The 16,044-nt window shown below is 34.6% G+C and overlaps 1 protein-coding gene across 1 annotated transcript; it reads right to left on the bottom strand.

The window, feature by feature from the left end:
- Positions 1–1,302: 1,302 nt before the first annotated feature.
- Positions 1,303–15,740, bottom strand: LOC117343719 (uncharacterized transporter HI_0519-like). Its single transcript, XM_033906190.1, has 11 exons — positions 15,702–15,740; positions 11,603–12,113; positions 10,349–10,493; positions 9,910–10,101; positions 9,597–9,758; positions 8,833–8,958; positions 8,185–8,312; positions 6,100–6,268; positions 5,491–5,748; positions 5,167–5,336; positions 1,303–5,019 (listed from the first exon to the last, which is right to left on the bottom strand). The coding sequence occupies exons 2-11, from the start codon at positions 12,106–12,108 to the stop codon at positions 4,974–4,976; spliced, it is 1,902 nt and encodes a 633-aa protein (XP_033762081.1). The 5' UTR covers positions 12,109–12,113; positions 15,702–15,740; the 3' UTR covers positions 1,303–4,973.
- Between the last annotated feature and the right edge of the window lie 304 nt (positions 15,741–16,044).

The following is a 16,044-nucleotide window of genomic DNA, read 5'->3' as shown; positions in this document are numbered from 1 at the left end:
TTTATCGATTTAATGACCTATGTCAACTGGTCACCTGCTCTGAGTTGTAAACAAAATAATTGGAAATTATATTCCATTATATTAATTAGATATAGATGGTATATATTTGAACGATGATTGTAATTATCAGAAGGCTACGTTTGTTACATTGCGACTGTTACCAGCTCCAAATAAGGTAAGCGAATTATTATAAGGTACAATATCAGACATCCCACACACGATAAAGTTTTGTTTTGTTGCAATTGTTCCACTATTCGGGGTTTTACCAAACTGCAATTTTGTTTCTATATATATATTTGTATTTCTTGTATTCTCAGTCTTGATCAATATTCGTAGTAGTTTGTTCACACCACTCTCTATAATTATAATGATCTTAAACATATTTTTCTATAGTTTTTCAGACTTTGTACACGATATTTGATCTATTACTGTATATGTAGAGACGATAATGCAACATTTTTATTCTGAAATCTGAAATCAATGCAATGTCGTCCACTTGCTGTATTTAGGGACGAATCGTCTTTGAACTCTTCGATATACTTTCACGTGCGGGGGAATTCAAAATATCTCTGCCGTTGGTCGCATAGCGTTCTAGTGTTGAACATGATACAGTCACGCTAGTATCCGCCTTCGGCCCACGTTTGCCGAATGGTTCATTGTGGTTTCTCCAGTTACTAAAACATTATTCTTATTGAATTTTTTGTATTTCCAGTACTTCTTATATATAATATGTGATTGTATTTGTATTTTTTTGTGTTTTGACAAAGGGGCGGATTGCCTCGAAAATTTAACAAGCCTCATTGTTGACACTGTTTGAATTACTTCTTTGCCCCATATATATAATATATATATATATATATATATATATATGTATATTCATTTATCATCTTTTTCACAAATGTTTGAAATAACAGCCTATATCGGATTTGGTCAATAGATTGTAGACTATTGGCACCTTTCAAAATAAATTGAGAGATATATAAGGCAGAGCTAAAATGCATTAAACTGCACCGTACAGTAATTTCATCATTATAAGCCTCGTCAGTGATAGTAAGAGCCTAAAGTGTATATCATAAGATGGAACCAAAAGATTCGTAAGAGTTCTAACGAAAATGTAAAAATCTTAATGGAGAGGTGCAAAAGGCCCATAATTCAATCAATTCCTTCATTTTCCACATTCACTATAAACGTTTAAGTACACACATTATCAATAAAAGTCAGTAGTTGAAGGTTAAACGTGCAACCATTTTTGATGAATCCGAATACAGGAAGCCTTCATACAATGGAGAACATAACGATAAATTGTAGCTGATTTAGTTTTTATTGATACCTAACCTGTTAAATGTATGGTATTACAATGGTCGTCATGATAAAATGTTCATTACACTAATTAAGTGACCAGAAAATATAGACTCATAAATGCAATGACCGACTAGTCCTAATGCTATAATGTCTTGCCGATTCAAATTCTACATAGAGTCTACTCTTTAAAGATTCTATATAACCAGCCTTTTTTATTACTCAGAAAATCGGAAACAACAATCTATGCGGTGTACAAGCGTTATTGTTTGTTCATAACATTTTGTTTGGTCTATTGTTTGTTTTTCCTTCTTTGTCTCATTTGAACTAATATGTATTATGGGTTTTTATATCCAGAATGACGAACACTGCGATAAAACTGTCCCTGTTAGTTGCTGTTTTAGTGTGTGTTAGTACTAGTAGTACTACTGAAGCTACTAGTGAATCAGTCGTCGGTAAAGATCTGATGCACGAATGTTGGGCCCATTGTAGGTAAGAACTGTACACTCATACATATACATGTTTGATATATCAGATTAACAACATATTTTATTGTGATTTTCTAAAAATAAACGGTATGGTAACGAACACAATTATACGTATTTTCATATAATGAAAGACAAAAAAAAAAAAAAATCAGTGATACAGGTATTAGAATATCTTATTGTGAAATGAAGTGCGCTAGAAACAAAGGTAATTTTTACATATGTCAAAAATTTCAACTTTTCGGATTATCAAGTATTACAAATTAGTATCAAGAATGACAAATATTTCAAATTATTAGATAGTATTTAAGATATAAGAATTTATTAAATATTACAAATCTTTCTTTAGTAATACATATACTTTGTAAATATCAAATATCACAAGCTATTACGTAATGCAGATATTGCGATATATGAGATATTGAAAGTCTTAATTAAGTTTAACAGATAAGCAATTCAATCTATACAGCTAAGCAAAAAATCTCTGTATTTGCGTACGAAGAACGAATTAAAATATCTAATAACTAATTCGACCGGAATACATGTAATTTTGTTTTAAATACATCTTACCGAATAAAATGGGGGAAAAAACAACAAAAAACACCTTCCCTTATCTAAAACAATATATTAAAACAAGCTTGATCAACATACTAAAATTAAAAGTAGACAATGAAAGACAGTAAAATGTAATACATAATTGATGCATTTGTTGATATTTTTATATATTTCATATCAAATAAAAAAAACTATATATAACTGATTTGCTTCGATTTCAGACGATACTTTGAGGAATGTAAAGTGTTTTACAAATGTTTAATCCACACACTGGAAGATGAACACCTCCCGTGTGCAAAGTACTGCTTGGAGAGGAGCAACGAGTGCTATACACGCTGTGTAGCCAAGTGAACATTCGAAATTCTATTTATAAAATAAGGTAGTAATACCCACTTAGTAGCCGATGTATTGTACGTGAAAACGTCTGTATTTATGACACACTATTGCGGTGAATATCTCCCACATTTCACTCGACCACTGGTTCTGCTTATAATGTGTCATACACAAATGTAGATACCTGTGTTTATTAGCAAATATTGCCACAAAACATTTTACTTTCGAAGGGGATTTTTAAACAGATTAGAAAATCAGACGTACCTTATTGTTTCATTGAAATACAATCCCTTGTTCGTTCGAGCGGCAGACTTACATGAGTTGCACAGTAAGTTATCAAAGTTTTACATAAACGATTCCTACACTCATATTTTCGTGTAAATATATAATTTACACTAAGTCACTGTCGTCTAAACTACGCTATTGAGAAATAAACAAGTGCTGTTGATTTAAAATACTATCAATGTAAATATTTAACAAAATTGTTTTTGTTTTTTCTTATATGGATTGGTTTTCGCTTAAGATTAATTTTCTCGGTAATACCACAATTCCGTCGCCACATTTAAAAACGATATGCTGCATGCGATCGTTCGTTATGGTTTTCTGGAGAAAAACTCGGTGGTTTCTAAGAAATAAAAGAAGCATCAATCATAAGTTTTGATATTTTATATTTTCCTCGAATTTTGGAAAATATTTCTTGACATAAAACTAATTTTCACTTCATTCCGTCACCTCCTATTTTTATTTTAATATTCATAAGCAGGTGTTAATTTGTAGCAAAATTACAAAATTTAATATTTACAGTTCAGAAACAGAGAATGCCTGACTTGTAGACGAACGTAGCTAGGGATGTAATTGCAATGTACATGGAGAATTTGATTGATGTTTCTTGGACATACGACAGAAAATACTTAATGGTTCGTGGGCGGGGAATAGTGAAATGACCCATTAACTGTTTTTTTGTTTTGGCAGATTTTATTTCATTTTTTTTCATTTGACTAAAAGTGCCAGTTCAACTATGTTGCTCTGTCACATAAATTACTTTCCAGTGACATTTTGTCCTGTAAGCAGTGGCCCATTGGTAATACATCTAATACACAAGGCGTGGTCCCGACAGGGGTGACGTGATCTGTAGATGATAGGAAGACCTTGCTGAACGCACACAGAGAATCAGATTTTTTAAGGTTTATTATAATAAAAAATGACATCGTTTGATTTTGTCAATGTTTACATTATCACCCTATCAACCTAAATAACACATTTGTTATCTTGTGGTGACAGTTTACTATTCCAAGGAAAACGAATGGCTATTTAAGTACATATTTGTGAAATATACTATTTCGTTAAACACACGACTATATGAAACTAGAATGATTGGACTCTTGATCGACAATATCTTAGTTGAGTTGTCGACCAGATCTTCTTACACACTATTGGCATATTCATTGGGAGCAAACTGTGCTCATCTGTTGACTGGCTTGTTTTTGTGTTTGTTTTTTCATATCAGGCTGATTATTTTGAAAAAAAATATTAGAGTTGGTAACAGAGATCTTGCAAATCTCTTAAATTTCACGTATTTATCTACTGATGAATGTTTTAAATTTGAATAAAATCTGTATTGATCTTGTCTAACGTCAGTCGATTACCTTGATCTTTGCTGACAGCGTAATCAGCAGGGGAAGCTCACAACTAATCTGCACGATAAATGTGATTATTTAAATTTCCCATTTCTAAATAGCAACATCCATACTTTTCCTACCTACGATTCTTACGCGTCCCATTTGATTTAATATTCAAGGGTTTGTTCCCATCATCACGTTTTGAGTGACAGATAATTGTAGACTACTGACGGAAAATTAACAATCCAAGTTACTAGAGATGTAGGTCGATGAAAACCATCTGAACGTTTTCTGGCCGACATCGCGATGTCTTTTGGAAATATTCTATTAATCTTCAATGCTCATATGTAAGATATGGAGTCCGACGTGTGCGATGCTTGTAAATATGTCTGACAGTTCCGTTGTCACCATACTAAATCTTCTTTTTGCCCACTTAACTCAGATTTGACATATATTTGAATGACCGGCGTCGTTGATTTAGCGGACGATGCTTACCCTGCCCGAACACATGGTCTTATTCCATTTTTTTATGGTCTGCATACAAATCAATATTTTTTATCATATTATGTTTTGTTTTAACAATTTTCAGTTATGTTGCCTCTTTGATGAATTAAACTGCACGGATCAGAAAGAGTAATTGATATTGATCTTTATTTTTGTAACATGTATAATACACCACTGTTTAACCATGGACGAATCGGTCGGGATACTTCAGGCAAACAGTATTCCTGAAAACAAAATGAAATAAGGATCAATGTCATCATACAAACAAACTACATCCACATGAAAAATATGTCATAAAAATCTTCTCCGTTTGACAGAATGTATACCATGTGCATATGGTATAAATTCAGCGAAACATACCTGTTACACACCCAGTAAGAAAGGTAGCAAGAGTTCCAGCTGTCAGTGCTCTTATGGTCATCTTGGTTAGTTCGCTATGTCGATTGGGGGCAATGGTTGCAAATGATGAAAGTAAAATCACAACTGAAGGGATACTGGCAAACCCACACATACCATAGGTTGTGATCAGCTCCGAGCGGTCCTGAAATCAATAGATTAATAAACTTTTACAGGTAACGCAGTTTTGAATGAATCTTGTAATACTGTATATTAGTAAACCTTTGTATATGTAGTAGTTCTAATAAGAAGAAAAACATATTTATGTAAAAACAATTTAATTCCATATGAAACATTACCGTAAGAATTCCATTTTCTAATGTTGTGTTCCAGTTGGGAAGAAATATATCGCCGCTAGAGGCCAGCACTGTGTTGTTGTATAATGCCGTGTATTCGTTGTACTTGTCCTTGTTTTTGAAATATTTTGCTAACTGTATGTAACTGAGGAAGAGTGTGGCAAACATGCGTACTCCAAACATTTCTGCCACTTTCAGACAGTCTACAGCATCGATTCCCATGATAAACGCTAGAGGCCAAAATACATAGGAAAATATTTTCTGAAATATAATAGATATAATTCCATAAATTTAAGACAAGATAAACGAGTAAATATCATGATGCTTTTAATTGATTTTAAAATAAAGTGCCTTATAACTCAAAATCATCACAATTATAAAAATATAAAGCATTGTGAGAGGTACAAATTAAGAAGGAACCCAATACAATAGTCACTTATGATATACCAATACGTTAGACATAAACAATTTGTAGTTCACCCGCCATCTAGGACTCACTGTAAAGCATGATGTAATATTTCGCAAAATCCATTAATGTAGAAAAAAGGAAACGTGGATATAAATTAAAACAAGTCGGATGAATTCAACCAAGAAAAACACTGATAATCTCACCCCTAGTGTGAGACTCTCCACTCCCGCTCTATCTCCAAACCACGTGATAGCCGCATTTACAAAGGCGAAGAGTGATATGTAAATAAGCAGGTTGATGAGGACTTTCTTTACGATCTGTAGGCCCTGCAACCCACCTGTCGTCAAGGCCCCCGCCAGACTCTTTGGACCACTACAACAGACAAGACTTATTGTAACGGTCCCCCACCTTTGACTTGGAATTAACCTCAAGAAAATATAGTTATAGAACACCAGACGAATGATATAAGGTTCTGCACACCCTGAACTGGTTACCGTTTATGAAAGGAAAATTAGATACATGAATACAATAATTTATCTCTCACTCTCCTAAACAGTGAATTATTAATAGTAGCTATGGTTCAATTTCTACAGAATTAGATTCATTCAGTTATGAAGAAAAGAATGAGTTGCGAGTGCCAATGAATTCAAATCTCTATGTGTAAAGTCAAGATCTAATGTTTTTTTTCTAAAGTCTACTCCACATATTAAACTATGATACATACTCCCAAACTGTTCAGGATTCCGGAAGCCCCAAAATATATGAAGGGTCTGGTATGTAAGTAAACGGTAACAATTAATAATGATAATATTATAAAGCAGGTACACTGTAAAACCTGATGGAATTAAGATATAGCCAAAGCTTCACTGGATCTCAAAAGCCTCAAGATATAACAGGGGCCTGGGCTACAATTAATTCCGAACTGCCATAATCAACCGTAGATGAATAATATGTTTTTAAAAGTTACAGAATAACACAGGAATCATTCTGTCAAAAATCCTCTGAGTTCTGGAAACCCCAGAATATGTGAAGACTGTGGAACAGCAGACGTCCAAAATTTGAATGTAAAAATATGCTAAGTTCAGCAAAAATAGCAATGTATGTGTAAAATCCTCCTTCCTCCCGGATACTAATCCTACGTGTTGCTTATTCCCATTAATCTATTATTCCCCCCAGTGTTGTTCAGACATCTCTGGATTCTAGAAACCCAAGAATATGCGAGACGTCTGGACAATAACAGAATAGCTGCTTACCCCGTCAAAATTATTTCAGCAACTGCCTATAATAAATCGTTCCGCCCCCTAAAAGAACGCTGGATACACTTATGACGTTGATCAGTGACGTCAAACTGCGTAAAACGCCGTTGTCCGTGTGATCTTCCGCCTAAAAGTTATAATCCCAGCAGCGATCGTTTGGAAAAGAAGTTTTCTTTGACACTTGCATATAAAGTACAGAAAAATGTGAAAACATTAATTCTAATACATAAAATGATCATAATATATATACAACGAAACCAGGATCTTTAAACGCTGTCATGCCGAACATTTCACACTCAAACTCCAATGACGTAATACACGAGTACAAACATTCCCGTGACCTTGAGACAGTCACAGTCAGAAACATGGAGACATATGAAAAAGCAACACGTTTTTGCGATAAAAATGGACATCACGCTCGCTCTACCGATTTTACAACTGGGTCTCATAATCAACCTAAGACATAAAGGTATAATACGCAAAATTACGTGAGTGATGCTGGCGAAAATAGCATGCAATAATTTAAACTAGGTTCTCTGTCCCGATTAGCTGATAGGTTATCACACAGCAAGTAAAACAATTATATTAACTACACTATATGTCATATGTTCACCGTTTTACTTTAACTCACGATTTTTCTCATTCATACAGATAAAATAAACGACGGATACCTTTATAACTGGAACCATAATAACAGTCAAATGTGACTGGTCTATCAATAATATAAAAACAGCCATTTTTACATTATAACGGGGATGGTCTGATTTGATTTGCATTGTTTAACGTCCTACCAACAGCTATGATCATCTAAGGACGGCCTTTGTGTGTCTGTGTGTGCTGGATGCATGCGTGTGATACATGTGTGTTAAGGGAGAGGGTTGTATGATCGCATTTGCCTCCTTGTGATAGCAGCTTGACAGCGAAAACACAGTTGTAAGCTAGAAAACTAATAAAAAGACCGATTAAGTTATTTCTGTATGGTACTTACTGAATTATCACAAACCACAGTTATGACCTTTCACTCCGACTTACGCCTTGGTCCCAACGGTATATCTTTTGTCTTCGTCTTCGCTCATCTCAGACGGATAAATAATTTTCGATGCAACCAGGGCGGCTGGAGCAGACATGATGGAGGCCGTCATTAGGTATTCAATAGGTATCTGGAATATGTATTAACATCAGGACCAAAATTCTTTGAACAACTTTTGAAAACTGCCATTGTATGTTCTAATGGAAGAATTCAGTTACACTTGGATGAAATCAAAGTCCTAAGTGTTGCAATAACGGAAGCAGAGTACCTTCCAGAACACATTGAGAGTTAGATACAGTAGATTACAAATGAATTAATCTGCATCACACACCTGGTTCGTAATTCTGGGGGCTCGTCAGTGATGCCAAGGACCTATAGAGTGTTGATGAAAGAAGGCATCAGACACACTTTCTCGATAAGTATACTTTATGAATATATAGCATTTGTTTGGTACAAATGAGTTTGATCAATGTATTTAATACATGTTCAATTGTTTGGTACGGTATGTAGTTTGTTTGGTACGGTATGTAGTTGTGTGGTAGTGTTGATCATGAACTGCTATATTCGTATTTTATTCATTTAGTTCATTCTGATGTCTTTACTACTGATATACTACACAACACAGACATCGATAAATAATAATCACTTACTCCGAAATTAGAGAACACGATCAGGGCGATGCCAGCTATAGAAGACACTCCGTTTGTGTAGACACAGAAGAGATGGGACGTTGACAATGTGTCTATATACTCACTGATGAACATCAAGGATTCTGTCTACAACAGCATAAAGTCATTATATCGATTTTTTTTTATCTACACTTCGTCTTTAATTCAAAAGAAATTCGTCTGGATGAGATAACGCTTGAACAAGTTTCACCAAATATCACACAAGTATATCGTTATATATTTAACAATAAATCAATTCTCAAAGAACTATCGGACCACATCGGATAGCAATGGATACATGTACATATACACTGATTGGAGTAGCAGAACAGACAAATTAATGGACATCGAGATCATAACTTTACAATTACATGTACATTCTTTTTAATAATAATTTTTTCTGATATTTTTATTAGTGAAAAAAAAAACACGTTTTCTGATTTGACAAATTAAAACAATGCTAACAAACAATAATAGGGAAACTCAAAACTGACCAGATATAATTTGCTATAATATGTAATTAACAGAATATCTAACCGTATTTGCAGTAATACCCATGCAGCTGATATGTGTCACTTATGCAGCGTACTCAAGAAAAATATAAAATTATTAGCCCCACTCGTGAAATATATTTGGTATTACTGAAGACATTGTTATATATCCTCTATATATTAAGAGAATACAAGCACTAGATAACAGGAAGTGTTTGAACGAGCTCACATATATGTTGAAGAATATTTACGAACACCACTCAAAAAGATATTGATTGCTGCGTTGATTGACTCCACTGGATTGGTTTGTAGACAGTAACCAAGGAAACCGCCGAAGTTTGAAACGATGAAGGCCAAAACGCCTATATACGACAATCCACCAATAACGGCACAAAACACGATCACTGACGGAACGACCTACAATGGATAAATACCCACTATGTAACATGTGCATTATATGATCTATTAAGGTCGATAGTAAGGAAACTTTCTAATTACAATTAAAAAAAACGGAAGCTATACTTACATAGCTAAATAATATCAAATTTAAACAAAAGTTTTAACTTACCTTGAATATAACTTTAAATTCTTTGTACTTTTCACTGAAAACGAAAGCTGAGCCATTGTCGAAGAAAGCTATGAATTCCATAAACCTGTCGGTTACCCAGCGCACAGCGCCGATACCCCATTCTGTCCGGAGGATGACCAGAGCGAAGCCGAACTGGAGGGACAATCCCCAAAACACTGTGTGCCATTTTATCTGTGAAAATGTAATTTTAGATAATATTGAAAACATATCCTTCATGTATGTTTCGGGTCCTAGGTATATGGAGGTATTGTCTGGCTATGTCTATATAGTTCAGTTTGTCCTCTCACAATATAATGGCCATGGCCATTACATTAGAGTAGATACAAGCACATGATTGATCAGGAGTAAATATCTTTTTGATGCCATCAGAATTGTCAGGAAAGACAGAGATACATCCTAAAACAACAGGTTGACTTACATTTGCCTTGCTATTTGACATGAGGAAGAGGATGAAGATAAAGACGAACATGCCACCGCAGGAGATGAGATTTCGAGGTCTCGTCTGTACTACTGTCAGTCCTAAGTAGACAGCAATGAGCGCCAGCACCACAAAGTATAACGCCCTAGTCGACATGATCAAGGTTTTGGCTGTTACTGATACGTGTTAAACATGGTGCAAGACTTAGAGATAAAGTAAATAGATCTTATATATATGATAGAAACATAGAGCAAATATTTTATTGTATTTAGATAATTTAACAATAAGAGGAAGACAAATTGTGTGTTTCAACTGGAACCTTTGACAGCGGGGAACCTGCTTGATTTTCTATGTCATTCGTTCAAACATTGTCAACTTTATCCTAAACCAGAATGCAAATTACAATTAGTACATCCAGAACGTGAGTGTCATTTCTGGTTCGTTACATGTAATAAGCAGCTTTTTTTATCTTAAAATTGTATACTCAATCAATGTTTGGAGTTTCTCTGAAGGCCCGTATCGGTATGAAAATATTATCAATATTTATTATATATACAAAAGGCGTGATATCAAATATGAGTGCTTAACTCATCCAACTCGGACGCATAAGGATATTAGCATTATGTATGGCAATAAGAGATCAAACTCAAAAATCACGTTGATCATCACTTAAATGTTAACTACTTAAACATTCTTACAGTTTGTAAAACTAGAGAGGCAAAAGTTATATTCCCATGTTCAGACTATGGAATTAGGCAAGCATATAGGGGTCGTGTTACAAAATCTCCGCCATCTTTGATTTATCACTGTTGTACGTTTTGCCAGGTTTGTACACCAGTCTGGGAAAAGGCCAGATAATACGTTGGATTACGATATATCATGTTTATATCATTATCAGTTATGTAATCAACGCCAGCCCAAAAATAAGGTTATGTACAATGCTGTATATATTTAAAAATGCCTCGCCTTTAATTCAATTTTAATGTATTCGGGTAGAGATTTACATAATTTATCCAATATGTAAATAATCCAAACATGTACTTATAACTCAAATTCATTAAACGAGGAAAGGTAATTGTACACATAAGAAATGGTCGCAAAAAATATCGTTATCTTATGGTTAAGTTATTTTCTAAGTATTCAGTCATTATTAAGCTGCTTTCCTTTTCGGTATTACTCGAATCATAAGAAAATTTCTCTTTGCTGAAAATTTAACTTCCATATTGTACATACGAGCCAACAGGAACTACTCACCATCGTATAAGTTTCTTCACCTTTGTAATATTTTCGGGATTCTTCGATCCAAGAGAATTTTTAAATGACTGGTACATGGATAACGTTTTGATGATCCCCCAGCCGAGATAAACCACTAATAATATGGTACAAATCAGTAGTCTCCAAGCCCCTTCATCTCCAAACCGGAAACTGAGGGAGTAGACAACATACGCTAGGTAAAGTAGCAGTAAAAGGCTCCATACAATTTGTTTTATTAGTTTTTTATATTCTGAAACAGCGTCTCGGATCCTATGAAATAATTTGTCAATCAAAAAACTGTCCTTTTTATTTGATATATCTTGATCATTTCCTCTTATTTTGGGTTCAAGGACCACTATTTCAGGTTCTGACGATATTTCAGTAGTTTGTAGGACGTCCTCAGAGGGTTGTATTCGGCCCACAGAGTGACGGTCAGTCAATGAAGTTTCCTGTTTTGCTTCATTGTTTACAGTGTTGAGTCCTGATGAACTCAGATCAGTATCCATATTTGCTGAAGATATAAGCATTAATGTGTTAACATAAGACAACTTTACCCTAATGTCAATGGATATGATAAACTCTAAACATCAACATTAAACAATAACAAAGATGCATACTATATATAATCTTACATGAGTTTCCTTTTCATATAAAATGATTTTAACGAGACGTCACAAACAATGGATATCTACAGACAATCACAGTACCGCTAGGTATTTACAACTTAAGCAATATAATCGGTGTTTCAATACGGATAACAGCATGTTCATGTGATAAAAAGGAAAACAAATTATACACCACGCCCAAAAGATGAAAAATATACAAAAGAATCTACAAACAATCAACAAGAAAAAGGCATTACAAGGATGATATACGCTACCGAGAAGAAAATACCTGGTTTGTAAAGTTTTTAATTTCAATTAAGCAGAAATTAAAAGTAATTACTATTTACTTATTGATAAAGACATCGGATAAAGATGTACCGACCTCAAATAAGCTACTGATGGTATGCACATGGGAGCTCAAGAACGATATAACCAATATCAGACCAAGACTTTATATTAATGTCTCCTCGAGTCCTTGTCAACAAAACAACAGAGAATGCCATCATAAAAATGGTACATTTCTCCTTTTCGTTGTGTTTATGCAAACGACAGAAAACATTTTCTTATAAGAGCCATTATTTCTGAGAGGATATGATGGTCAGCAAAATAACACATAACCTGTATGAACCGTAAGTTGAATTCCATTAAAGATACACGAGGATATCAGTTGTGTATTGGAAAAGATTAGATATATTTAAGTGAGCATTACCACCGAATAAGGTGGTGAATGGTAGGCTCAAGAGACATTAAACTAACAACAACATATCCGGCGCAATCCATACCAGGATTGACCTAGACAGTCGACCTTTGATGGCAAGGATCTGTATATGTGGATGGTGGGGGATTGATTCTCAACTTATGTATGTTATGGTAGAGCCTAGGATTTGAATATGTACAGAAATAGGCCATGTATTCGTTAGCAACATATGGATTCATGCATATTTGAACCCTAATTACCACGAAACATTTTAAGTAACATACAAATATACTAGGTATCCTCCAAGGGGAAAGGTTAGAATGGTAGCTTTTGATGTTCTGATACGATAATGGAAAGCAGTTTGTCGTGGTACCCACAAAATTCTTAAATTTCAAAACTAAATAGACAACTTAATTGTAATTTAAAAATAGATTGATTAAATCAATTTCGGAATTTATATAAGTTATTTCTACCATAATTTTGGGTGTTATTAAACTTTACATGGAATAACTGTAAATGCGATTTGATTGGGTGCTTGGGGAACTTTGACCGGAACGTGATTTTCATTTGTTTTATATGACAGTATGAAAGTACACCTAGTGACAGTCGATTATGTAATCGCATGACCTTTCAACCCCGAATCTGGACAGGCTGAGGGAGCAGTTTGAAAAATGGTGTTTTGTTGGAGGAATTCGGCGATGTTTTCACGGATTATTGTGTTTTGGATGTAACAATTCGTATTGAGTGACACGGTAGGTTAAAGATGAATGTTTCTAGATGACGGTAGTCATTAGTATGCGCCGTGTCAGTTTGAATAAATGTGTGTTTTAGTCAATTGAAGTGAGATGGGGTGCCGTTTCGCTCGTGGCGGAGTTTCTGGCCTTCCGTATTACACAGTAAGCATATCAATGATATCATTTTTTTTAATTCTCGTTTTCGTTGCAAGCGCCTGTGGTAATGATGCGGAAATTATGTTGAAGATAATAAAACGTTAAAATACTTGGACGGTTTGTAATATATTAAAATATTTCCACAGATACCTGAAATTGTCAGGTTTGCATATCAAATAGCGTCATTTCACTACAGGCCATATCCTTATGCCCCAAATGATATCATAAACGAAACGAATCTCACGGGGGTCAATTTATACTTGAAATAGCTTTTATAAATTTTGGTAGAACACTCACACAAACTCTTGGTTGTTGTACATGCTATTTCTTTCACCCTCGCTAGTCATTTTTCAAAAGTTACGAAAAACATGAGCTTTATCTATAGTGTACATCAAATAAATATACTTATGTTTCTGATATGATTCTTTTGTTTTGTTTAGTAGAAAGTAAAAAATAAACTGTTTTTAAAAGAACATGTAAAGTGAAAGTTGTTTTATTTATAGCGGGCATATGTGACCTACAAACAACACACATGTGTCACGTCCCGGAGGTTCACAAACAAGTAGAAATTACAAACGTTAAATACCTTAAATAAAATACCCCGATTTTACAACTTACCGTCAGTCTATGTTTTTTTTCATGATTTTTACGTATCAGAAACCCCAAGCTATCTATTTAAAAGTACGCGACACCAGCGAGAACTATAACCCAAGATGTCCGATAATTATTCAACCCGTATTCACTTAACAATGTGACGCTTAGTTAAGTATCAGAAGACTATTGACTAATTTGTGTGTAATCAACCCAGTTCTTGTGATCACTGCTTAATACGTAAATGTGTATGTAATTAATAACATGCAACTTTCAACGAGTCGTCGTTTCACGTAACGTTAACGGTGTTACAATGCCGATATCCGTGTTTACCCAATACAAGTGTTAATGATGTTAATTACCGATCATAAATTGAACTGAATGTTTGTGCATAAATTCTGTAACAATTAGGTCGTAGAGAAAAAGCAATGTACCGTTATACAAACAAAAGCTACACATTGTAACACAGGTAAACACCCGGGGCTATGACCTGGCAGCGGTCGCTATGACTACGCACAGTGTCAAGCGATATTCTGTACAGCTGTCGACAAGGGTGACTTGCCCCGACATTTTTTTCTCCTCGTGGTGAAAAAATCGTCCGGATTATTGAGGGAAATTTACTAATGAAAAGTACATTCCGTTCCCAAAATGGGCTTCCGGAATCGGAATCCGAATTTCCGGACTGGTGAGTACAAATAACGTTACGGAAATCCGTTCCCGTGCATTTCCGTCCGGACTGTGAGTTTTCCGGACTATCGGCGTCCGGATTATCGCGGGTCCACTGTATACTGAAAGGTATAATGAATGAAATTGGGCGTTCTACCTTATCCAACATCATTCCAACATTGTATGTTTCGCTGCTGTAAGAACATAATACTTTAAACATATTTTTGTCTACTCAACATGCAGGAAGCTGGGCAGCACGATTCACATATACAGACACTTGATTGATACTTTATAATGGGAAATAAAAAAAAAAAAAAAAATGAAAGAATTTAAAGGATATTACTTAAAATGAGCATTCATCCCTTTTCATATGCATATACTTACATTCTCGTCGCAATGTTCAATATATTCCATTAAGTAAGGCAATACAATATAATATTTCCGCTTCAAACCAATGGAATCAGTGTTGTTTTGAACCCTGGTATCCTACACCGTACCACACGAGATCCTCGAAACAGGCAAACAGTTAGAAGACGGCAGGCAGCTCCAGCAATATAATACCATACCGAGGAAGGACATTCACATCAATACCAATGACTAAAGAGAAAACCTTCGACCTTAATGTACCTATTCACTAAAAAGATACTCACCGGTGCTAATTCCTCGCTTGACTGATCTAGAAAGAGGAACGCTACTAGTTTACAAACCTATATGGATACACTTAACATGTAGATGATTTCCTAATAATGATGACGTATACAAATTTGAATTATGTAGCAAAGATGTGAACTATGCTTTAATGCCAAATATGTCGGCTATTAAGACTGTTTTGCCTTTGATCAATTGCGTACAGTGTCTTTATCCACTTTACTTTTTTCAGTTTCTCAAATGGTCCTTTAGATAACATCACAGGTAGACGACATTACTGAAAAGTGTTTCTGGCGATGAGCTTAAATTACAATACAGACTACCAGTTATATTCGCTTTATATAT

Source organism: Pecten maximus, chromosome 15 (assembly GCF_902652985.1).
Source record: "Pecten maximus chromosome 15, xPecMax1.1, whole genome shotgun sequence".
NCBI lineage: Eukaryota > Metazoa > Mollusca > Bivalvia > Pectinida > Pectinidae > Pecten > Pecten maximus.
This window is presented reverse-complemented; position numbering and strand designations above follow the sequence as displayed.

What these genes read in the sequence shown, in the direction of transcription:
- LOC117343719 (XM_033906190.1), bottom strand. Translation starts at nt 12,108, where the DNA reads ATGGATACTGATCTGAGTTCATCAGGACTCAACACTGTAAACAATGAA. An exon ending in GTGAAGAAACTTATACGATG is followed by an intron (nt 10,494 to 11,602) that starts GTGAGTAGTTCC and finishes CATGTCGACTAG; the next exon opens with GGCGTTATACTTTGTGGTGC. An exon ending in TCAATATCTTTTTGAGTGGT is followed by an intron (nt 8,959 to 9,596) that starts GTTCGTAAATAT and finishes ATGCTGTTGTAG; the next exon opens with ACAGAATCCTTGATGTTCAT.